At 43.6% G+C, this 25,367-nt stretch overlaps 3 protein-coding genes and 1 non-coding gene across 5 annotated transcripts in view; 3 read left to right on the forward strand and 1 right to left on the reverse strand.

Annotated features, from left to right (window-relative positions):
• Positions 1-25,043, reverse strand: LOC136437090 (L-threonine 3-dehydrogenase, mitochondrial-like). 2 transcript variants are annotated; one of them, XM_066431557.1, is made up of 9 exons: positions 24,820-25,043; positions 23,474-23,516; positions 22,550-22,620; positions 21,694-21,793; positions 20,972-21,194; positions 20,761-20,851; positions 20,317-20,465; positions 18,752-18,869; positions 1-492 (listed from the first exon to the last, which is right to left on the reverse strand). In XM_066431557.1, the coding sequence occupies exons 1-9, from the start codon at positions 24,917-24,919 to the stop codon at positions 365-367; spliced, it is 1,023 nt and encodes a 340-aa protein (XP_066287654.1). In that variant the 5' UTR covers positions 24,920-25,043; the 3' UTR covers positions 1-364. The 2 variants fall into 2 exon arrangements, with proteins under 2 accessions (XP_066287654.1, XP_066287653.1); XM_066431556.1 differs by lacking the exon at positions 1-492 and adding an exon at positions 16,995-17,596 and having other exon boundaries at positions 24,820-25,040.
• LOC136437096 (interleukin-6 receptor subunit beta-like) overlaps positions 1-25,367 on the forward strand; it is a 237,385-nt gene that overhangs the window by 141,620 nt on the left and 70,398 nt on the right. The window lies entirely within an intron of this gene.
• Positions 9,239-15,448, forward strand: LOC136437124 (alpha-N-acetyl-neuraminyl-2,3-beta-galactosyl-1,3-N-acetyl-galactosaminide alpha-2,6-sialyltransferase-like). The gene is made up of 6 exons (XM_066431601.1): positions 9,239-9,260; positions 9,602-9,666; positions 10,017-10,286; positions 13,332-13,741; positions 14,067-14,180; positions 14,677-15,448. The coding sequence occupies exons 1-6, from the start codon at positions 9,239-9,241 to the stop codon at positions 14,879-14,881; spliced, it is 1,086 nt and encodes a 361-aa protein (XP_066287698.1). The 3' UTR covers positions 14,882-15,448.
• On the forward strand, positions 22,271-22,343 carry Trnav-cac (transfer RNA valine (anticodon CAC)). Its single transcript has one exon. It is a non-coding gene; the product is annotated as a tRNA-Val (tRNA).

The raw sequence follows: 25,367 nt of genomic DNA on the forward strand, positions 1-25,367 counted from the left end.
TTGCACTTTTGCACTTTCAGCATTTTGCAGGACATTGAATCACTGCCGTACTAATAAATTTTTATCATGTTATTTCTGTACAATCTTTAGTACCGTTAGTAAAATGTCTCTTATAAGCAGTTCAAAGACTTTCGAACTATAAAGGTATAATATTGACAATTAAAACCTGTGCCTGGATGTCTTTTTCATATATCATGATAACATATACCCCGTTGTATATATCGTAATATTCGTTTGTTCCAGGATCCCATTATGAATAATCACGATTACTTTTCAACATTGCAAGTACAAGTATTTACGCCGACAGGGAATTTTGACCTTTGACCCTCTGTGTGTGACAGGGACCGTTGCCAGTGACAACGTGCTATTTGCCGTACTTCTTCCTGAGACGCGTCACCATGGTTTCCACCATCTCGGCAATGTCGTACTCGTGCTTCCACCCAAGGTCATTCCGCGCACCGCTGTCGTCGAACACTTCCGGCCACGTGTCAGCTGAACCAGGGGTAGAAATAGGGAAACCGTTTATATACAAAATTTTATCAAACTAATGCTTTGCTTCTATGTCCATGGTAAAAATTCACAGCAAAGTTAAACATTGCCTGCTGGCTAAACGTTGCGCGCGGAAAGATGTAGATTGTAAGCCTGGGTGCCATCTCTGTAGTAACTGCTGGCACATTCGTTTCGCTTGGAAACCGTGCAGGACAGGAGATTGTCAGTGGTTACCCTACCCCTCCTCTGTAGGGAATGTTGATCCAATGAACACATTATGATTGCTTCTGTGAGTATTTGACAAACATAACTAAGTTTGTTTTGTCCTTGGTGCTAAAATGCCTTTACCCGACCAGACTGGAGGGGGGGGGGGGCTAAAAGTGCCCGCGCCAACTTTGACATCGTATAACTGCCGAACGACATATGCTACGACTACCAAATTTTGTGACTTTTCTTAAAATCTAGTTGGAAACAATATTATTATAATAAACTACGCACAAAAAGTTCGGAAACTTAACTTTGGTCGATCATATTTCCGTCATTTTTTTACCGATTTCAATGTATTACATATCATTTAAAAGCTTATTTGATTTCCTTTCCCATGATACCAAACTTATTGTGATTGCGAGTTCATGAAACGAGCATCAGGCCTGCTAAAGTGAGTGAGTCGAAGAAATAAAGTGCCCAGATTACCTTATTATAGTCAAACATGCTATTCCGTACATATTCTTCTGTTGATATTGACTTCTGTACGAGGGTATTGTGAAAAATCAACAAGAATAAACAAGACATAATCATGAAAGCTAAGTTTATTCTTTATCGAAACCAACAATCTGTGTCTTAGTAACGGGTTAGCAAAGAGTCTTAGTAACGGGTGGCCCAGCCACGCGCTGTCATTACAGCACGGCACCTCCTCCTCATACTCGTCACCAGTCGCGCAATGCGATGCTGTGGGATAGCGTCCCATTCCTCCACCAGCGGTCGTCCTAGGTCAGCCAGCATTGTTCTCTCGGTCACTCTTGCACGGACAGCTCGCCCAAGCTGATCCCATAGATGTTCGATGGGGTTCAGGTCCGGGCTCTTAGAGGGCCACTTCATCCTCTCTACACCTGCATGCTGGAGATGGTCGGCGATGATCCCTGCCCGGTGTGGGCGGGCGTTATCATCTTGCAGCAAGGCATTCGGTCCCGTGTTATGGAGGAAAGGGATGGCCACCAGATCAAGTATTGTGTCACGATATCTTTCTGCATTGAGGGTTCCTGGTACAAGTCTTGTCTTTCCCCTGGAGGTTATGCCTCCCCATACTCCAATGTTTGTTGTGAAACAATAACAAACACCTGTGTATGACGATACCGTTGCAGGACGCAGGCATTTATGTGGCGTAAACAATTGGATCTTCGATGTGCTAAAAATAACCTTGGATGTTCTGTGTGCTAGAAATAACTTTGGATGGTCTGTGTTCTAAAAATAACCTTAGAACCTGAGGAAACAATATATTGAATCATCATCCGCGCCCATACCGATAGGATGTCACAGCGCGCGTATGACACCAACAGGGAATTTTGGGCACTTTTTCTCCGTGACCCACTCACATTATTAGTCCTGGTACTTGTTCCGTGGGTTTTCAATCACAATAAGTTTGGTATCATAGAACAGGGAATCACACAAGCTTTGTAATGATATATAATGCATCAAAATCGGTAAAAAAAGACAGAGATATGATCAACCAAAGTTAAGTTTCCGAACTTTTTGTGCGTAGTTTAGTATAAGTTTATCATTTTTCGTGTTGCCATGGCAACACTGCAGTTAGTGGAACAGTGTACAGGCGCAAATTTTCGCCAAACGAAGAAACATAGAAATCCATCTCAAACAGCCTCAAAACTGTCGCTTTAAATTCCATCCACCATTCACCACAGTTTCCGCCTAGATGACGTGCACAGAAGAATAAAGTAACGACTTTTTCAAGTAGTGTGTCGCATTAACATTACTTTATACCCAAAGTACTTTTGACAACGGGGTTTGCGGATAATTACTATGTTTTTCTACCTTGAATTTTCAACGACAATCACCACGATGATGATGATACTGTACCTGTGGTTCCTCCTCCCGGCATGGTGTCGGCCGAAATGACTCCTGGGAAGCGCGCGCTCCGGAAGTCCAGCCCGAACCTGTGGTTGTAGTACTGCGGAGGACGGTTTGGGTGATGTCAGCAACTACTTGTAACTGGGAAGGACCTCAATGGAAATTAACTTAATCATTTCCAAGCAAGTTGGGCGCGACTTTGCATGGCTTTTATCTATTTGAAAGAGAGTGGGAAATCGCTTGAAGGTAGACAAATCTCGAGCATGTTAAAGAGCCCAGCACACTTAGTGAAAAGAGTAGGGCTCCTTCACGGTGTGTGAAGATCAAAGCCTTTCCGGTCTAAGTTTGCTAGTGAATTTTTCGAGCAGACTCCATAACCCCTACTGTTCCTATTGGGTTAGTTAGTCCTAACACTCAGCACGTTGAGCTGGTTTCAGCTCGGATTATAACGCGGTACGCAATTTGGCGTCCGCCATTTTGGTCGGTTTAACTTATTCTCCAACTTTGAACTTTGAACTTTGAACTTTATTCACCTTTGAAGCGGTGGCACATCGGCAGCGCCGAGTGCTAAAAGTACATACTTAACGCAGATTGAGATATCATAGTTAACCAATATACAAAATCTAGTCGAGAGTATCGAAGAGTAAAAATAAAGTAACAGTATTAGCTGGTGCATGGGAGCCAAAGAAGTTCATAGAAGTAATATTATAGCAGTAAAAATAAAATATAGATAAAATGATAGCAGATAAATGGTAAACCTTAACTAACATTTCAATACCTAGCTGAAGCAGGAAACAATGGAATTTATATACTAAAAACAAACGAAATTGATATGAATAACAATACACAACTCGAGGGGAGTATGATAAACAGTGCCAGCTGGGTGGCAGGTGGATTACTTATTTAACCATAGTGGTAGGGGGGGGGGGGGGGGGGCAGGTGAAAATAATATAAATAATAACAGTGGAGTCTTGGCAGTAATCTGGGTGTAAACAGTTAGTGCGAAGAGCTATAACGGGCTAGGTTTACATGAAGCTGTGGTTTGAGGATATGATGTTACATAGTAACTGATAACAATCAACAGAGAGTAGTGAGATTTAACAATGATACACCATAGTTATCGTGTAACTATAATAGGCATAACAAAAAGTAGGCTGGGTGACAAATGGTCTACATAAGCAACATAGCTGGTTTTTAGACAATCAATTTGAAAATAATAGTAGAGATCACATGGCGTGGATAGAGTAGTTACATAGATGTAAGGTTGCATAAAACTGAACTTAATTAAAACTGTAGTGAAGTGGAGATGGAACACAGTTGGCCTTAACATTAACTTGTGGTGTTGCAGCTCCTTGTAAGCCATGCGTTGTGGATGTACCTCTTAGCAAGTACATCAATGATTGTATCCCATGGACCCTTGTATCCTAAGAGTAGATGTTTTTTCATTTCAGTGTTACTAGATGTAAATGCTTCCCATAGAAGAACTCCCCCTGCCTGTGTGAGTTCTGTTTCAAGGTTGGTGAATAGGGAGACTCTTTCTCTGGTATATTTAGGACATATGAATAGGAAATGATGTACTGATTCTTCCTCTTCCAGGTTGCAGTTGGTACATTTTCCATTTCCTTTGTATTTTTTCCAGGATAGTTTCCTACCTTCTAGTTCTAAAACTTCTGCTCTGGCTTTGAATTTTAATATACTTCCATCTGTGTTTGTGGAGTCTTTTAGATAGTCTTCAAATCTGGGCTCATGCTTGTTTCTGATCACAGTCTGTTTACTAGAGGCCATGGTGTTTAAAAAGGTGTCTTTCTGTTGGGCGGTATGTATTCTTAGTGCTGAGTTAACCCAGTGTTTGTTGATAGGTGAGTGGTTACACCATATGTGGTCCAGTCCTATAGATGTGAGAAGATTTTTCATGTGCTTGACCCAGTACCATTGTATAGTTTTCCCTTTCTTCATCATATCAAAAATTTGAAGAAGTACTAGTTTTGGCCATCTCTGGTCTTCCATTTTTACGAGTCGGTCATAGTATTTTAGTCTAAGTTTGTCCTGTAAGCTTGTAATAGATTCCCATCCAAGTTCACCAAACACATTAGCTTTACTTGTACCATTCGGGGCTTTAAACAGGAATTTGCCAAATTGGTATTGTAAACTTTCAAGGTGGGTCCTGTCCTTAATTGACGAGGGTGCCCAGATACTGCTACCATAGTTTATGCTTGGTACAATGATACTATTCCATAGTGTGTCACCATAAGTAAAGCGGTTAAAGCTGTTGTGGCCTATTATTGTAGACTTGCATGCTGCTGTGGTTCTATTAGCCTTCTTAAGGGTCTCATTTATGTGTATACTGTCATTCAGGTTTCTAGATATATGTATTCCTAGGTACTTATAGCTTTCACACTCTTCTAGGCTGAGGTCCCCCATCTTCCACTTCCTAGACGGATCCAGTTTCTTCCCTACTATAAGGACTTTTGATTTCTTCTCATTAAACTTAAGCTTGAGTCTCACTCCGAAGTCGGCTGTGATGTGTAACATGTGTTTAAGCATCTGTTCATTTTCAGCTAAAAGTACGACATCATCAGCAAAGAAGAGTCCACTTACTAAAGTGTCTCTGTTAAATTGAATACCAAGGCCGTGAAGTTTTAAGGATTTCGCTAGTTCGTTCATGTAAAGGCAGAACAGAATAGGGGACAGGACACAGCCTTGCTTAACACCAATATCTGAATCAAAGTAGTCTGTCTCTAGGTCGTCGAACTTAACTTTGTTTTCTACTTTCTCATAAATCTTATCTATAATATTCCACGCCTTTCCACTGATCCCATTTTGTGCTAGTACGAATTTTAGTCCATCACGCCAAACTAGATCAAAGGCCTTGGAGAGGTCCAAGAAAGCCATGTAAGTGGGTTTACCATAAGATTTGCGGATCGCGTTTAGTCCCTTTAAGCTAAAGATGTGATCCTCTGGCCGTCTGTCTTTCCTGAAGGCCCCTTGTATTTCCCCCAGGATGTTATTCTTTTCCAGGAAGTCGGACAATTGTGATTCAATTACCTTGTTGAAGATTTTGCAAACACATGATGTAAGAGTTATGCCTCTGTAATTGTTAAGATCTTTCACATCTCCACTTTTATGTATTGGAACTATTATACCTTTGTGCCAGTCTGACGGAATCTCGCCCTTGCTGTAACAGTGTTGAAAGAGAGTAGTGACTGATTTTAGCATTTCGTATCCTCCCTCTTTCAAAAATTCATTTACAATCTGGTCATCTCCTGGGGCTTTGTTGTTTTGCGTAGATTTGATTGCTGCTTCAACTGAGTCTATTGTAAAGGAAAACTCGTTTATATGAGCATTTGTTTTACACGTTAAATCTCCCGAACGGATAGGTGGAATGCATAGTTTCACTATAGTGGTGAATGTGTCTTCCTCACTGCCATGTAAAGCTTTATCCATTTTTCCAAGGTTTTTCCAGTATTGCTTAATATTAGTCTTAAGATTCTCTTTCCCAGAAATTAGATGCTTGCTGTCTGTGTTGGTTGACCACAGAGTGCTGGGTCTCCCTTTTCTAACCTTGGGCCTAAGCATGTTCCAGAATTCCCTAGTGGCTTTCCCCCCTCTCTTATTACATTCCATCAGTTTCTGCTTCTTCTTGGCCATTATATTATCCCTAATAACTTTCTTCGCTAGGTTTCTTTTTTCTTGGTACTTCTCCCATAGTTCCTCCCCGAGGTCCTGATCTCTAATGTGAGGGTCCATTTTAGTCCATACTCTATGTGCCTTATTTGCTTCTCTACGGTTAAAGATGGCTTTTTCTATCTCCTCATTCCAAACATATGGTTGTTTTCCTAACCTCATAAGCTTCTTGCCAATAGTTCTATTCGCAACCTCAATGACTTTACTCTTCCAATCGTCATATATCGCTTGAACCGGTGCGTTTTCATATGGGGTCCAGTTTTTAAATGTCTTAGTGATCTCCTCCCTGTATGTAGTCCAGTCTTGAGTGGGTGTGATGTTCCACCTAGGTATTTTCCTGTGTTTACTGTTATCCGACTGGGCATTTGTGATGTTAAGATACAGGGTAATTACATTGTGGTCACTACCTAAGTTAAGGGTGCGTTCCTCATCAATAACGATTTTACTTATCATATTTTTCACACTGTCAGAGAGCAATATGTAGTCTAAGGTAGATTGTTGGTCTTTGCGAAACCAGGTTATTTCTCCTTCACACTTTTCTAAGCAGTTTCCTATGACCATATCGCTGTCCTCTACAAAGGATAACAGGGCACGTCCATTGAAGTCTATTTTGTCAGAGCCATTTGGGATTAATGAACCGATTTTACCATTAAAATCTCCCATTAAGATTCTGTTATTTAACCCCATACTTTCGAGTGCGAGTGAGTCCACTAGAAGTTGGTGGAAAAGGTTTGAGACCTTATCATTGTCTGTTCCGGGGTTTGGGAAATAAGCTATACCAATAACGAAAATATCTTTCTGTCCCACACATATTTTTACCCACATTCTTTCATGCTCATCTTCCTTGGATCCTAGTATGTTGTCATCGAGAATCTGTATGTCATGTCTTACCAACAGACCAATACCCCCTCCTGACTTCTTCCCGCTATCATTTCTTCTATTTTTCCCAACCCAGTTGAAACCCTTTATACTGAGCTGTCTGTCCTCACTTAGGAAGGTTTCGCATAAACCGAACATACTAAGGTCTTCTGAGTGGAGTAGGTGTACTAAGTCGGTTTGTTTTGAGGAGACCCCCCTAATGTTATTGTACCCAAAAGTAACCCCCCTTGAGGTTGACTTGCTTGTCTTGCCCCCCTTTCCCCGTCTCACCTTTTTCCTGTGCATATTTCCTTTCTTAGAAGTGTTCCTCGTAGTGTCACTGTGTTCCATCTCCACAGTTAGGTCTTCAGATGTATTTGCAGCTCTTATCTTTCTCATGGTAATTATCTCAGACCTCATATAACAGTCATTAATGTTGGTATGTCCGCCTTCTAGATGGTTCAGAATGTCATATCTATTTTCAGTCTTAATCACAAAGTCCTGCGGTGGATGGTTACATGGAGTCTTATGGGTGTGTGACACGGCGGTCTCTTCTTCGCCAGCAGATCAGAAGCGGCACATTTTGGCCTTGTGTCCCAGCTGGTTACATGACTTGCATCGTATGGGGCCTCCATGTCTGCAGGCTCGTGTCACGTGTCCGGACTCCCCGCAGAAGTGGCATGGTGGTTCGCCTGGAATCTGTCGTGGTTGCTGCATCCTGCTGCGCGTCGGGAGGATGGGTACAACCTCGTTGATGTTAGAGACGAGTCTTGATGCACCTCTTCGTCGGCTTATGTGAAGGCGGTCTCGGTCGTATAGAGACTCGTCCAACTGTCCGTTCCTGTACTGAAAAGAGCCCTCGTTGTCCACGTACAGTACTCGCCGTTCGTCAGCTACTCTCCGTAGCGCTGCATTTGCAGGGGCGACCTTAGCGGCTGGTAAAGCTCTATCTGCCCTGGGGCAGATACCAGATAGTGCAAGCTTTACCCTGGGGTGTTTGTCCTTGACTATCTTGCATAGACGTTCGGCTTCCTTCCCGATGTTAGCGATGTCATGCTCGTCATCTCGCTCAGTTAGGTCGTTGGTGCCTGCGTGGACCACTACGTGGGAGTAGGACTGCAGGTCTGTGGTGTCCAACTCTTGTGAGATGTCTTTCAACCTCCGGCCCGGCCTGGTCATTACGATGGTGTCTTGGAGTCCCCTGGTGTTGACGTACTTCAGGTTCGAGTCTCCGATCAGAAGGACTTTTTTAGTGTCTTTGTTGGAGCCTGACTCCTCTCTGTTGGACTGGGCGGTGGTGTCATGCTGGGCTGAGTGGTCCGTAGTGTTAGCACTCATCGCTACCTGAGGTTCCGTCACGGGTCTACTACGAAGGGCATTTTCGATCTCCGTGAGTCTTTTGTCGTAGGACAGCACCTCGCTTATGTTGGTGGCCATTGTAGCGATAGTTTGCTTCAGTTCAGTGATGTGGTCTTTCATCGAGAGGGCAGCCTTCTTGGTAGAGGATAGCTCCGCTTCCAGCTTTTTCACGGTGAAGGGGAGGTTCTTACATTCAGGGCACAGCCACACGCCCTGCACGTCGTCGTCTCCCCTGACCTCTCCACACTCGAAGTGGACCCACCGACGACACAAGCAGCATTCCACCATGTCGTCATCTTCCATGCCGTTCTTAGGGCAGGTATCCAGGCAGTAAACATCATCAGACACAGTGGCAAGATTTAGGGCCCTTGCTGATGCTGGCTTGGCCTGGGGTGGGGGGTCTTCCTGGCTTGCTCGGAAGGGGGTAGTCAAGACGTTCAACATGGCGGTGAGGGGGATGAGACCGAACCCACTTCGCTTGCCTGCATCCGGGCTGCTTTCGGAACTGTTGTCACGGGCAGGGCTGGGTAGAGGGACCTTGTAGCACCTCTCCTTGCTCCTTTGTATGAGGCGCAATGCTATGTCTTTCGACAGGCATTTAGTTTTGAGAAAGTTCTCCGCCTCATGGACGCTGGAGAATGACTTGTAGACCGAACCTGGTTGTTTGGCTACAAGGTGCCTGATGCCGTCCACCTCCCAACGCCCGTGGAAGATTCCGCACTCCTTCCCGTGTGCAATGGCGAAGTACTTTTCCTTCGGCTTCGCCATGTTGGGTCGCCGGGTGACAGGTAGGAGTAGTCTGCACTCCGGTGAGTAGTCTGCACAGCAGCGGGTGTGCACTGGAAACGCTGGTCAGGAAACCGTAGAGTCTCAGGCCTCGAACGATCACAACCTTCCTTCCTTCCACGAAGTTGCGTCGGTTACAGGAGGGCCTTTGTCCCCGGAACGACCGCTTCCGCCTTGCCGCTGTACAAGCCCCACTCGGTCACCGGTGGTGAAACTGAGAGCAATAGAAAGAGTTAGACGAGAAATGGGACGCAATTGAAGTAAATAAAGTTACAAACCTTTAGCTGGGATAGAAATATGGCAAAGTTACGAAGTGACAGAAATCAAATTTGACTAAAATCAGGAGAGCAGGAAAAACACGTCCGTGACCTGGGCACGGATCACTCTCCAAGCAGAGGTTCCGGTCGAGTGGGGTAGGAGTTCAAGGATTTGGCTCTACAACGGGTGTCTATACGTGATACGTACCGATATCAAAAAAAGGAAACTACCACTTATTGGCAAAGGCATGGCAAATACTAAGGATAAAAAGTACTCTGTCTAGTCATGCTCATCAGAACTGGGGTTTTAAGAAAAAGAAAGTTTCAGTTATCTTTTTTTTATTGTAAAGATAACTGGTAGAAACCCTCTCGCCCAACAAAACCTTCGTTTATTTGTACGATCTTCAGGATCGACTGCAATTTGTTCTAGTTTCTTTGTTCGTTTCTAATAACGATGTGGCTTAATCACAGTTCACGTTTCATTTTGCCCTCCATATGTAGGGAAAAACACCTCTCCTGATTGGAATAGCCGTGGGATTTACGCTCTGCCACATTGTGTACTTCCCCACGTACTGGTATCTCGGGGACCTGAAACCCCAGCCACTGTGTCGCCCTGCACCGAGTAAAGGACTTTCACGACGAACAGAAGCCCCGACCAACGTCCCAAACACGACCGGCGGCCCTACTGCACCGCCTGGTCCGGTCCACCCGGTACCGTTCAATGTCACCAACCCGCTCAGTGGATACGTCAACGTGTTGAAAGATAGAGAGGTGAGTCTTTCTGCATGCTACTGTCTCAGCATTTGGTGAAGTGAACAGTTTTGTTACCTGCATGAAAAGCCGAGGTATAGTTTTGGGCTCTGTTTGTCTGTGTTTTGTGTATGTATGTGTTTCTGCAAGTATGACTTTAGTATGGCATATGGATTGTTATAAGATTCGGCTTGAGCGTAGATGTTGTAAACAGAAAGGTCAAGGTCGAGTTTAGGCCTCCTGGTGGCTAACCTTGGTAATGCAGCATAACCTTCGGTTTTCGTATCTTTTACCCTGGACAAGTGAAGTGGTCTTGAACTTTCGGTGACAGATAGCCTGTAATGTTTATATACTTGTAGGTAGGTTAATCTATTGTATCCACTTGTTTGTTTGGTTGCATGTATAGTTGTAGAAGAACTTACGAATGTCGCTGTACTTTTGTCGTGTCAATAAAGATTGTTCAATCTGTAATGTAAGGTAGAAATGGTAACGGTTGGGGCCCCTTAGCAGTTTCTTATAGACAGAGTTGGCAATAGGCGAGTTCACACGTCCGTGCACAACAAAAACGAGGGTTTCATAATTTCTGGCAGCGTGCGAACGCGTCCGATGCGTTTACCTGTAAATTAATTTTTTTGAACCTTCAATCAATCTTTATTCTGAAATCAACATTGCAGGTGTGTCTGACGACACACCTGAATTACATTAGATTTCTTACAGAAGTATGTTAAAAACATTCCAATGGACCAGATTTAAAAGAATCATCATGCGCTAAAATACATTAAAAAGTTACTTTGGACGAACGAGGACAGACGAATAGAGCTTTAAACTAGGTTTTGAATGTCTCTCAGATACCTCATAACAAACGAGTCACTGTGACGTTTGGTCTTGCTAAGTGGTAATTTGTACATGTGTCGGGTTTCCCTGTTCCTTAGATTATGGTCAGACTTCTTCCTTGGTGGGAGGAAGACATTGCAGGGGTGGGAGGGGTCTCTTAGAATTCTCTGAAGTTCACTACGTGACGCATCCCCTCTCCTAGACTCCAGGGTTGGCAGGTGGTCACAAGGAACTCCACATATCCTCAAACACATCTTCTGAATTCTCTCCAACTCGTTTGACAGACGACGTGGAAGGCCGGCCCAGACAGGGGACCCATACTCTAACACAGGTCGGATAAAAGACTTGTAGATTTGCACAAGTACATCAGTGGGTAGGGCAGCACGCCTGGCTACGCGTAGGTATACGTAATGTATGCGCGGTTGGACCTTAGTTAGCGTGTACTCAACATGAGGTCCCCATGTAAGGTCGTTGCTGATCACAATTCCAAGAAGCTTGAAGGATGTGACTCTCTCGACGGGCTCGCCGTTTAAGGTAAGTGGAGGGGGTGATACAGGGCTACGGCGACAGCTGATGACCATGTCTTTTGTCTTCTTGGCATTAGCGCTCATGCAAAATGAGTTTGCCCAGACGTTGACTTTGTCAAGTGCCACTTGCATGAGACCCGGCATGGAGGCCATCAGAAACTCCGAGTTGGTGAGATCATCAGCGTATTTTACTGGTGTGATGCTGGGTGGGATTCCCTGATCAAGACTGTTCATGGCAATAATAAAGAGAGTCGGTGAGAGAATTCCCCACTGAGGTGTGCCTGCGAGAACGGGTCGGGCTTCAGAAATGCTCATCCCCCATTTCACACGTTGGACACGATCGCTCAAGTAGCTGCTCAGACACCGCCATAGGTCCAGTCTGATCCCCATGTGTGACAGGCAGTGGAGGAGGCTGCCGTGATCTATAGTGTCAAAAGCGCAAGTAAAGTCAATAAACGCAGTGTGCACATTCAATTTAGGAACACTGTTTACCGCGTTGTACCAGGACTGCGTCATGTAAATGAGCGCTGATACTGTTGACCGTCCCCGTCTAAACCCGTGCTGGGAATCATGGATTAGGTGATTCGTGTCCTGTAGCAGGAGGTCACGAAGAAACACTTCGAGCACCGTGCCAAAGCTGCTGGTCAGGGAGATGCGTCTGAATTCCTCTGGTCCCTTTGGCTCTGGTGTCTTCGGTACGGGTACCACCAGTTCTTCTTTCCATTCCATGGGGAAGACACCCTGTCGTAAACATGCATTGTAGATGTTGCACATTACTGGCGCAAGTTCCTCATGAAAGTTAGACAGCACCCAAGGCGGGATGTGATCTCCACCGGTAGCCTTGCGGGGGTTCACCCTTTTCAGTTGAGCTTTAACCTTCCCGATGCTCAGTTCTGGGATGGTTCGATGGGACAGCTGATCAGCGACTTCCATGGGGCTGGGTATGACGCGGTGAACACTTGACCAAACCGAAGCGAAATGTTTACTGAAACTTTCACACTGAGCACTCGGGTCTGCAGCAGTGGCTGGCACACTGTTTCCTCTTGGTTTGGATGCCCCTATCAGTGCCTTCACCGTGGAGAACCAGTGTGAACCACCTGGCTTCATTTGTCCAACTTCTTTCTTGAAAAACGAACGTTTTGCTCTCTTAAGACAGTACTGAACCTTGTTACATGTACGTAGCTTGTTGTAGCCGTTAGTGTCCCCCGACATAAACGCCTTCTGCCTCTCCGCAACTAGACCCTTGATGCGTGGAGTAATCCAGGCCTTGTCTTGAGAGGTGACGTTTCCCTTTTTGAGTGGTAAGAGTCTGTCAAGGATCGGACGCAGAATGGAGTAGAGTATCTGTACTTTAAGCTCTGCGTGCTGCGCGTCTTCCACTGGTGAGAAGTCCTCATGCTATATTATATAACGTTCATCTGTGTTCGTAGTTGTAATAACATAAGTGACGGGTGCTGAGCAGCCGGGTCCTTAGTTTCCCTAAAGAATGGTTGGAAACACGCCCAGTCTTGATATTTTGCGTTGGTGGCAAGTTAAATCGTTTTCCAAAGTGTATATCTATTTTATGCAATGCTAATAGTCAAGCAACTGGATAGATTTTGAAAGCGTTCAAATCTACCCAGTTGCTTTAGTAACTGTCACTTTGCATATCTCGTTATCTGGATATCTACTCTCATTGACGTATATCTATTGTGTTCTTCCCCAGGCATTGAGGCTTCACTGCGGTGTGTGTGCCCTGGTGTCCACTTCTGGACATGTCCTGAACCACACGGCCGGAGCAGAAATCGACCAGGCCGAGTGTGTCATACGTATGAACCATTCTCCTGTTACCGGCTTTGAAAAGCACGTCGGGAGAAGAACTACAGTCCGTATAGTAACACACAGCAGCTTCAAGTTCGCCTTTATGGAAATCACGCAAATCGTCTCGAAAGAAAACCGGTCTAAACTGGTAGTATGGGGTCCAGACGATACCATGAGGACAAACGGAAAGGGGGAGACGTACAACCATTTATTCAATCTGACAAAGGTTTCCAAGGACGCGGAGTTTTACATGTTGTCACCAGAGAGAATGCTGTATTCTCACAAACTGTTTGATAATGAGACCGGGTTACAGAGGTAAGTAAGCCCTATAATAAGGAGTTTCACGACTCAAAGTACGCATGCACAGTGAAATGCATTGTGGGTAATATGTCACGGTAAACATGTTCTTGTCTTCACCATTGATTTGATTTGCATTACAATGTCTGGACCCTTGTTGCTACAACATGTATTTTCTTTAAATCTGTGCATTTCTATTTGTGTGTGTATTTGTGTTTATGTATGTTTTTATGAATGTTTATATGTGTATTTGTGTACACGTAAACAGCAAATAAAGTAAGTAAAATAAGATATCATCCTCATCGTCTTTACTGAATATTCTTCTTGTTCTTCTGGAGTTAAGACGCGTCAAGAGTGGGTTGATCTGGCTGAGTACAGGCTGGTTCACGATGATCCTGGCTACAGAGATGTGTGATCAGGTCAAGGTGTACGGCATGAGCGATGGAGAGAACTGCAGGTCAGACGGGTTTCTCTGATATCCTGTATGGGAGGGTAGCAGCGCTCCTTACAGTAAAGCTCCTTGTTCCAATTCTAGCTGTTAACGGGGAAACCCCAGGTCAATCCTGGATAGGACATCTCGGTTGGGAATGCAGTCGTCTTTCAGAAGGGACGTAAAATGGGGGGTCCCGTGTTCGAGGAGGGGCCTTGAGTGCGTTAAAGGGGAAAGGATAGCGACCCTTCCTTTTACAGATGAACTACTGAACGAACAACGAACGAACGATGTTATGTGATTGCTTGACATTTGTACGTGCGTGTATTGCGGTCAAACTTGTACCACTGACCACGTCTGCATAACGACCACCTGGCCATTGAGTTAACTTCCAGGTGGTCCTTTTTCACATTGTCCCAGAACAAGTCTACAGTGGCCACCTGTCTACAATGTCAAGTTCTTTAAGTCGTTTAAGCTGGGGTTTTCTCGTTGACCATAAATGTTGTTCATTAATTGCTTGCAGGGACCCAAATGCCTACCCAGCGGCGTACCATTACTTTGACAGTGACAACATCACATACGCGAGGAACGAGTGCGACGAGTATAACTGGATGGAGAAACGAGAAAAAGATGCACATCGCTTCTTTACAGAAAAGACAGTTTTTGAAAGATGGTCAAAATACCACAAAATCACCTTCCACTTCCCCTCATGGAATCGTTATGAATGACTTGTTACTAACTAGACTCAGTTGACTGGAAAAATAGTACAATTTGGCCAAAAGACTTGGTATATTTACCTTCAGAGAAGGCGGGCATAAAGGTCAGTGACCTGGACCAGACGCAGCTGTCACCATGGTTACTGGAGGTGCAGCAGATAATGTATGGTGTACGATTACCTAATGTAGCAAGTGGCAGGACAGAGCTAGAGGGGCCGGTCCCATGTACATATATATGAATGTGATTGTGTATAATAAACAGAGCAGTAATTTGTTATGACTGAAGACACGTCTGGTTTCGATGCACAAGTACAATGTATCACAGATGATGCTATAATCTATAAGCTAGTGTATCAATATTTCTGAGCATCACAATATTTATCTATGATTTGATATATAAAAACACGCCTGGATTCGGAATACATGTACAGTTATTAATGTCACCGTATTGATGATGCTATCTCATTTTTAAAACCGGATTTATTGAATTTGTAAAATATGTTTGTCAGAAACCCGCTGCCATGGCAACACAAAACATCATTAACTTACATCATTAATATAGAATTGTCGCCAAGTAAATTCTAAGAAAAGTGTAAATTTGGTGGTTTTATAATTAGCAGACCTTCTTTTGGCAGTTATACGTGAAAGTTGGCACGGGCCCTTTTAGTCCCTTCTTTCCAGCCTATAAAGGGTTAAAAGGGGTGTTCTAGCTAAGCATACCTTTTACCAGATCCGACAGAAAACTGCAATATAACGGGAGTCGCCCAAACATAGGACGTTTTTTTACGCGCTCGAACTCACGGCGCTCCATTGCTGGTTGCCAGAGAATGGTCATGTGTTAATGAATGAATTTTGAACACATTCATCTAAAGAACATACATGGACAAGAAATGTATTCATAATGTTCATGGGCCCTTCACGCTCCGTGTTACAAGCGTCAAACGCTGTGAGACGTTTTCACGAATGTACCTTCTGATTTAGTGCTACGCCAGATAGTGTGCCTAACTTAGTACGCTTTGGTAATTTTGCTCTCTTCGGAAGTTGGTGATGAGGTTAGGGAAATGTAAATAAGGCTTGAAGTCTGCTATATTCTAGCTTTCTTTTGACCGGAAAATTTTGACTGTGTGCACTTCTAACGTCATGTGAGAAGGGCTATATCTAGCGCATCCCAGCTCATGTTTTGGCGGGAAATAGGCTACTACGCACTTTGCGCGCGGCCCGATGTACGTCTTGCATGCGACCCGACTTACAAAATCATTACGAAAAAACAACACCGCTTACATCAACAATACTCCGTCTACTTATTGGGAAATATCTTCGCCATCTCTGTATTCAGTTTCCTTTTCATAGACGGTACCAATCACATGTTAGAGCGTTACAAAGCTGTGCGTTGAATTGCCGTCCGCCACCATCGCGGCCCCCAAAAATGGCGGGAAAACAACGTTGCCAGACGGCAGCGATGTTTACGTTGTTTTCTTTGGTCGGTTTTCTTCTCAAGAAACACTTAAAGACCCAATTTTTTGTGTTTTATGAAGTTATATTTCTTATGTGTATGATAGTTGTATATTTACTTGGCACAGGTCGTATATTTAGGTGTCGGGCCGTCTAGCTACGCAGTGACCCTCTACTCAGCGTTGCCATCATTATTGTCAAAATACTATTCTCGACAAAACAAGAAATGCATATGTACACATATGTTTTGAATGCAAATAAAAATTATGTGCATGGACTTGGTTTATTTATCTTCCTTATGAGCATAGTCAGTGGACACAAACACGGCGTACTTATGCATAACAAGATCACTAAAAAGTCCATCCTAAGTTAGGGCGCGTCCTTAGTTCGGGCAACCCCCGTTACCTTCCTTGTCTAGAAAAGTTTAATTTTTCGCCCACACTACAGTATGAGTGAAGTTTATCGTTTTTGGTCATGTTTCTTTCTTTTCCTCCTCTTCCCATTCCTGTCAAATATTCAAAGTGATCTACTCAGTCGGCGGTAACTAACCATCTGTTAAAAACTCGACAAAATGATATTAATGTGCTTACTTGCACCGAACTTAATTGGACAGTAAAATGTTCGCTTACTTTTTCTAAGAAGTCGTCTGATCATGAAAGAGAAGAACTAGCTGTAGCAGTGGGTTGATTTATATAAAAAACTTTCTAGCTGGCGTTGATAAAGGACAATTAATCACTAACCAAAAATGGTCACAAATGTGTTGCAATCTTGTGCTTGCAGCATTTTTCAGGACATTGAATCGCTGCCGCACATGTACAGATCAATTTTATTCAGTCAGTTCATTATGTACAATCTTTCCTCATATTGGTAAAATTTCATTTCGAGGAGTTCAAAGATTATTTGAACTACAAAAGACTATAACATTGATACATGCTACTTGTGCCTGAACATTTTTTTCATATGCCGTAATACCATACCTGCCACTTTGTATCAATGAACTATTACATCGTTAGAAACATTTCACTGTTCCCATTATAAATTATTAGGATTGCATTTGTTAAATTGCAACTTCAAGTATTCATGCCTACAGTGAGCTTCGAACTTTGACCCTCCACGTGTGACCGTGACCGTTGCCAGGAACAACGTGCTATTTGCCGTACTTCTTCCTGAGACGCGTCACCATGGTTTCCACCATCTTGGCAAGGTCGTACTCGTGCTTCCACCCAAGGTCTTTCCGCGCACCGCTGTCATCGAACACTTCCGGCCACGTGTCAGCTGAACCGGAAGTATAAAGACAGGGATTGTTTACATACATAAGTTGATCAAAACAGTACTTTGCTTTGATGTCCATATTAGAAAACAACTGACTGAATCTTAACAAACCACTCAATAAGATAGTCCACAACACACGAGTAGAACACTGTATGTTCGCACCCTTTTCTATCCTGAGTGATGACGTCAGGGGCTGGCGGCCGAAGACGGCCTCTTGCGGATAGTGTCTACCTGCAGCTAGCAATGCCACAAATACTGTTTACCGGCCAGATTTGGGGACATTTTTTCGCTAACCTTTTTTTATTGCCTAAAGAACAAATGTTTTTGAGGTAGAAAGCAAAATATCTACATAAATCTCTTTCCTCATTGGATTTGCGGCCATCAAAGTTGCGTATTTTTATATCAATCTCAATGGTACGTCGGAATTGATATATGAGACCTTATTCCATCAATGTGCACCAAAACAACAGTAAGTTTGTTTTGTCCTTGGTGCTAAAATGCCTTCACCCGACTGCCCTTTGATCTTTCCATCGCCATTCAACAAGTTTGCAGCTTGGTATTTGCGTCAAATCTGTTTTCGAACGAAACATTGCTTCTAAAACATATATGGGCAGTGAGGAACACGCTACAGTACATGAATCATAGGTAGCAGTATAACAAGTTGACGCAAATCGGGATGTCACGGTTAGCCTTATCGCACTGAAATGTCATGATATGTCGTATTCATCATAATAAACTGGAATTATTAGCATGTGTGTAGCAATCCGTGCTGTTATACCATGTACCACACTCAAGCATAAGATGTTAGGTGATGTCGACGACTATAAAGGATGTCATCCACAAAAGCAATCGATAATCCTATCCCAACCATCCTCACGTGCCAGATCCGCTACTTTTATATGTCAAGCAGCGACTTTGACGTACCTTAGCCTAAGTTATAGCACTCGCCAAACGTCAACCAAATCCCCCTTCGATTATTAGAGGGAAAGTTACCAGCCAATCAAGTATGACCCAAGACGGTGACGTTATTGGCCAGCGGCGGCGATTAGCTCTTACACAGCAAGAAGTGACTGTCCACTACACAGCAAGAAGCATGGATCGCAATTGCAAGATGCATACAGGCGGCGGGCTTAGCATGAAAGGATGGTTTAAACTTACCGATTTGTTGTCTGTCGTCGGGTTTGTAGGTGACCTCCAGGTCAGGGATGTGTTTCTTCAGTTCCTCCGCAATCTCCTCAGGCGTGAAGCTCATGGCTGTGATGTTGTACGTGCGCAGCTGGGGACGAGAGTTGGAAAAGATCAGCATCCTCAATCTATAATGTTCTGTGTATTTTCAGAAAGCATTTGACGCAAAACAAATTTGAATAGTTCTGTTTACGTCGCTCCGAGGGACTATTGTGTGTGTCTGCCTGTTTGCCTGTGAATTTTTTTGCAGTGCAGTTTCTTTATGTTCTGCCAGAGGGCACTTTCTATAGACGAATTAAGTCTGCCGTCTCTAATCACATTGTACTTGAAAGTTCGTTTCGGAGATTGTAGGTATACGTTTCGGAATATGAACGCAGAAAAGCAAAATGTTTTCACAGATTCTACAATCATAACGTAAGGCAGATGATGAGTTTCTTCCTACTGTGAAAGCATAAACACGGTGTAGCATTCTTATTTTGACAAAAATTTTAAATCGGAGAGCTAGACTAAGTGTTATGATAGCTTAACCCTCATCCGACCGTATGGAGTCCGTTTGGACCCCAGGCGTGTCTTAACGTGTGCCATAATTAAACGGGAGAAAAAAGTCCTTCTCTTAGTTTGCTAGTGTACATGTCTTACAACTTCTGAGAATTTTTTAGCGGGATTAGCCTATTATTGTGGGAGTTATACTCTAAAGTTTGCCTGTTGTTCGCTGGGGTCCAAACCGACCCTAGATGATTTTGCATTGTTTATTACGTAATATGAAAGAAATTCCTGTCAAATAACAGATATTTGTTAATATCATTGCTATTATAGCAACAATCTATTGTTGCATAGAAAATTATGATACCGAATTTTTCAGAATAAATTTTTACGCATTTTTACTCATTTTGCATATATTATGATAATGAGACAATGGAGTATTAATTTTGTACACTTAAAACATGTCCGAATATTCTTGATAGAGTTTTCGAACAATATATGAACAGAAATCACAAAAATAGCAAACAGAAAAGATCTTTGTGCTGAAAATTGACAAGGGTTTAATCATGTGTGTGTCTAGGTGGCAGATTAAGATGCATAATTAGATAAAATTCTTGATTTTTCACATTAATTCAATATTCCTTATTCGATAACATTCTTATATGCTATCAGAATACTTTTGGAAGCAATATCATTGTTAAGTAAAATGATGGGGCCTGAAACTGTTAAAATAGGGGAGTATTGTAGATTTTGAAAGCAAAATGCCGATTGTCTGCACATTCTGCATTAATCATGATAATGAGCAGTAATTATTGACACCAGAACTTGTCAAAATATTCTCCATAGATTATTGAAACAGTATTTGTACAGTAATTACAAAAAGATCCATCAGAAATATATTTAGGGGGCAAAGCAAAATTGTGTCCATTTGGACCCCATACGGCCAGATTCGTCGCAAAAATGTGTCGGGGTTATGAGTGTTAATGATCAATGCTATCGTACTTCATCGTCATTCTTTCATCCTCCCCCTTCAAAAACGTATGGTCACGTGATACCTTCCAGTCTTCATCCGGGGCCTCCAGCATCTCGACAGTAGCCCGGATGCAGTCGGGCAGGTACATCATGGGCAGGCGCGTGTCCGGCCGCAGGTAACACTCAAACTTCCCCGTCTGGATGGCGTCATGGAAGATCGCTACTGCATAGTCTGAAATCCAACACGGACAATGCGTCAGTTGTGACTTTGTGCTGTACAACAGACGTTTTAATTTGATACCTAATGAATGAGAAAATAGACGTCTACACTACTAATCTCTTTTACCGGCAGCGTACGTATCTTTTGCCCCATTTTTTTGCATAGTCATTAAACAGGCATCGTAAAATACGTCAAACTTATATGTTACAGAGGTCCCCATGAAGCGATAAATTGGTTTAAACGTTCGTTTAAAACTACAGCCGCCATGATGATGACAATGATAATGTTGATGATGATGATACTGTACCTGTGGTTCCTCCTCCCGGCATGGTGTCGGCCGAAATGACTCCTGGGAAGCGCGCGCTCCGGAAGTCCAGCCCGAACCTGTGGTTGTAGTACTGCGGAGGACGGTTTGGGTGGAGTGAGTAACTAACTGGGAAGGATCCCAATGCAAAGGAATGTAATAATTAATCTCCAAGCAGGTGTGTGGTTGCTGTGTTTGTCTGTACAGCCCTTACCTCTCCCATGAGTTCCGCATGCACCTTGGCCACCCCGTAGATAGTTCTGGGCCGCTGGATGCAGAGGTCCGGGGTGGGGTTCCGCGGGGAGGTGGGACCGAAGGCGCCGATGGTGGACGGTAGGAAGAGCCGCAGGTTGTAGTTCTTACACAGCTCCAACATGTTGTGCACGGACTCAATGTTGATCTGAATAGCCAGGGGTACGTTGGACTCGCCGATTACACTGTGGGGGAGGCACAACAAATTAGAGTGCGCTTTTAGTCGTGTGATTATAACGCGGTACGCAATCTAGCGTCCGCCATTTTGGTCGGTTAAACTATATTTCACACAACTTGTTGTGCACGAGGACTTAGATAACAAGGGCCGCGTAGTACCAATTACGTTATGGTGGGTGCGTATGGTCAGGCACAATACAATACAGTAATAGAGAAATACATTCACGATTTGCGCTTGAAATTGAATAGAAACAAAGTTTGGCTGCATTTGCGGGCGGTAGTATTACATTCTTTTGCCGTTTCCTTAAGTATTTCTATGAGGCGTTTCAACAGAACAGGAAGGTCATACATGTATCTCTAGTACCTGCACACTTAGATTTTTCTGGTATGTTGAAAAAGACAACATAATAGACAATAGGTTTGGAAAGATATTTCGGAATAAGGCCAGTTGCTCGGGTAAAGTTATTTTCAATTCGCTAAAAAAAATCACGCCCCCTCGCTCCTCACCTGAGCAAGGCGCTGAAGTGCACCACCCAATCGATGCGATGATCCACCACGAACTGCCGCATCATGTCCATGTTCATCACGTCCAGGAACTTGTACGGGCCTGTAGGGGAACGACATGGGTCTTATGGTAATGTTTGTCATCTTCTCGTGCCTCCGATTGCATATATTTCAAGCAACGACCCTGGGGTAGCGGCCTGCTATCCGTTCTTCCCGCTGCGCTTTCACTGGCCAGCCTTTAGCCAATGAAGTAATCGCCCTCCTATTTACTAGCGGGACATTTACCAGCCAATCACGTTGCCTATTGACCTTAGACGGCCACGTGATTGGCTGGTGATGGCTGACCAATGCCAACAGAGTGAAAAGGTTGGATCACATATTAAATTGGCTTGGCAATGAGAAGATGATACTTATCCTTTTGTTTATTTGCTTGTTTGCTTATTTGTTTGTTACTCATATATACTTCTTTCCCTCTTCGTTTCTAGGAACCGAAAGTTAGTATGCCATTGAAATATCATCACGAGAATTGCATACAATATCGATTTACAAAGGCAGACATAGCTATTGTAGGGCATACGAAGTCACCGTAGTGTAGTGGTTATCACGTGCGCCTCACACGCGCAAGGTCCCCGGTTCGATCCCGGGCGGTGACAGTTTGTTTTAGAACTATATTTAATTGTTTCTAGAAATAGACTTTTCCCCTGTGTTATGAAGCTTGAGTCTGTTATCAGCCTAAACTAATCTAAATGCATAATGCTTTTTCTAATATCAGAACAGCTGGTCGTTTTTATAGCTGTGATAACAAGGCGGTAAGGTTCGGTTAATCTGAAAAGACAAGAGGGTGAAGCCGCAGACTGACCGCTCGCCGCAAGCTCTTCGTCCGGGAACCTCCTTCCTGTAGCGATCACATTGTCCCGTCCGTACTTCTTTCTGCCGAGGAAAGAAGGAATTTTTTTATAATCAGTCAATCAATCAATCAATCAATCAATCAATCAATCAATCAATCAATCAATCAATCAATCATTCATTCACTTTTCTTTGTATTTCCATCTATATTTATTCATTTCTTTCCTTTCTTTCTTTCTTTCTTTCTTTCTTTCTTTGTTTCATTGAATAGAAACAACATAGTACTAATTATATATTATGTTTGATGACGTCACGTACAGGCACGCTATAAGGTGTTTGCACTCACGTGACTTTGATGTAAGGATCATCCGCCATGTTGGATGGTAAATCAGGGAAGTCGCCAGGTCAATAAGAATTCAAATGTGCAGTTCCAGTCTGTTTGTTTTGCAGAATCTAGAATCTGTAATCGGACCTTTGGCGCAACACACCAGTATTGTAAAGTAAGTGCCAGCTGCGTAAGACCGGACTGTAAGGTTTGATCAACTCACACCGGATTGGACCCCTACCCTATTCTATGGATTTGGTGGTATCTTTAACGTGCTCGAGGTGTGTCTCTCCTCGAACACGGGACCGCCAGCTTCACGTCTCATCATCCAAGAGAACGTTCCTAACCGAAGCTAAGTACTCACTTTCACCCGAGCCAAATCAACACATGGGTTTAAACTGCCTTTCCCAAGGGTACAACATTGGGACCTGCTATGGATTCGAACATAGAACATTTAAGTCAATAAGCCCAGTCAAGTACAGACGCTTCATATACGTCTGTAGTTATAGGACCGCCTGCTCCCGGTTTAACCAACCAAGATTGCGGCTATGACGTCACATGTAAACATCATATATAGATGGAAAACGTTCAACTTGGGACATTCATTCTCACCTGAGTTCCTCCGCCAGCGGGGCGCCCAGCTGCCCCTGCACACCTGTGAAACACACACGGTTACTTATAAACACCTGTTTGACGTACAAGGTTACCTATAAACACGTTTGGTGCCTAACACGCTCTAGTGCTTCCGCTGAAGTGTTTGTGTTTCCACCAGAGATCGTTCAGGCCACGTATAGAACAAATTAGGTGGCTAGTGTGTGTATATAGATTTATGAGATAAATTATCAATGCGTCTGTGGAATTTGCTCATGTAAGAGGGAGGGGGGACTGCAGGATGGAAGGCAAGAAGGGATGAAAGGGAGGGAGGGGAAGAGAGAGAGATGGAGAGAGAAGGACAGAATAAGATGGAAGTGAAGGAGAAAGGTCACCTTTCTTCAACAGCGCGTAAGACTAAGGCCGTGGTCACATATTCGTCGTTCACTAATATAACGGAGGGCATCTTAGGGAAAGTGGTGCATATGTCGTGCAAAACCGCACTACCTTGCTGCGGGAAATGCCGCCACAACTCATTCAGTACACATTCTGGTTACGTAGAGCACAGCCTCAACCTGTGCCTTGTTATTTTGCTCATCAGTAATCGCGAGCGAAGACTCTTAAGCAGGACTGGCATTTGTGCGATATTTTGAACAAGGGTGCACGTGTTCGTGTTTCTCCTTTGTGTTAGAATCTATTTGTGTTTTCTGCCCTTTTTTCTCTGTCATTCTTCCGTCGAAACCCTTAGGGCAACTTTCCGAAATACAGTGTAAGCGATGGGCGAAACCATTCTGCTTACTCAGCGAGGTTTGCATGTCTGTAAACTGTTGACTTTTGTAACGGTTCAACAATGGCATGTGAGTGACACAGGTGGGCGTATACATTTGTGCAGTAACAAAACAACCTTGCAGAGTAAACTTCCACTGAAACAACTCTACACAAATTCTTGCATATTATATGTTCCTTATGGGCTAAACGAAATGTGTACAACTCGAATACAGTTTGGCGGTATTTGAAGAATACCGTAAGGTGAAAGTTTCCGGGCACGTTGCAGTATTTACACGGTGAGGCTTAGCGTTGTTTTGTCGCCCGGAACACGGATGTTCCTAAATGTATGTCAATAAGCACGTACCCAGAACGTAAAGAAACAGGGCCGTATTCGCGTATATAAGGATAATATTCCGTGTATATATAGATTCTTTAAAGCTGTGTCCAAGGCCAAGGAGAGATCGTATGCATCGCCCGTAATTCTAATGCAACATTGACCAAACCTTCCTAAGATACCGTATATGCATTAAGCTTTGTTATCATAAGGTTAGCACATTCAAGAATGCAGCAAGTGCAAGAATACCGAGGGATTTCCTTACCTGTTATGAGTACCCTCGGTCCGTTTGCGACGCTGGACGCGTGAATACAGCGCGCTATCCCGGGAAAACCTCGTTTCACAAGCCGACCACTCCAAGCCATAGCGCTATATAATCTTCCAACCCTACAATGTCCACTCAAAACGGGCTCTTTGACTCTTTTTAACTTCCTACCGTGAACCTTGCATCAGCCGTGCAGCACTTCACAACTTGTATGACGCAAGACCGCTAAACACGTCCAAACGCCAAACCAATCAGACCGTCCCAAGTAATGTAATGACCAACCAGCAACGACGTGGATCTGGCGCTGACCAATCGCAGCGCGCACAGCTGAGAGGGGCTTTACGAAGAATAAACAGCCGTCGCACCAGGATGTAGCCAGTGTGCAAACATTTCCGAGTTGTGTTGGACGAGCGCTGAAACGGGACAGTGTACTAGCACTCAGAAAATGTCCCTGTACTACACACACATTTGGTCAAAGTACGGGGAACACTTAACTAGAGTAGTTAGCTAACTTAGGGAATTTTTCACCTAATTTTTGCCAAATTTTA

This window comes from Branchiostoma lanceolatum, chromosome 6, assembly GCF_035083965.1.
Source record: "Branchiostoma lanceolatum isolate klBraLanc5 chromosome 6, klBraLanc5.hap2, whole genome shotgun sequence".
In the NCBI taxonomy this organism is placed as follows: domain Eukaryota; kingdom Metazoa; phylum Chordata; class Leptocardii; order Amphioxiformes; family Branchiostomatidae; genus Branchiostoma; species Branchiostoma lanceolatum.

Bases quoted from the DNA above. Each gene is read 5' to 3' on its own strand.
- LOC136437090 (XM_066431557.1), bottom strand. From the start codon at position 24,919: ATGGCTTGGAGTGGTCGGCTTGTGAAACGAGGTTTTCCCGGGATAGCG. The intron at 22,621-23,473 runs GTGAGAATGAAT...TTTCCTCGGCAG, and splicing joins CCGCTGGCGGAGGAACTCAG to AAAGAAGTACGGACGGGACA. The intron at 21,195-21,693 runs GTGAGGAGCGAG...CCTCCCCCACAG, and splicing joins CACTTCAGCGCCTTGCTCAG to TGTAATCGGCGAGTCCAACG.
- LOC136437124 (XM_066431601.1), top strand. From the start codon at position 9,239: ATGTTGGGTCGCCGGGTGACAG. The intron at 9,261-9,601 runs GTAGGAGTAGTC...GACTAAAATCAG, and splicing joins GTTGGGTCGCCGGGTGACAG to GAGAGCAGGAAAAACACGTC. The intron at 13,742-14,066 runs GTAAGTAAGCCC...TCTGGAGTTAAG, and splicing joins AATGAGACCGGGTTACAGAG to ACGCGTCAAGAGTGGGTTGA.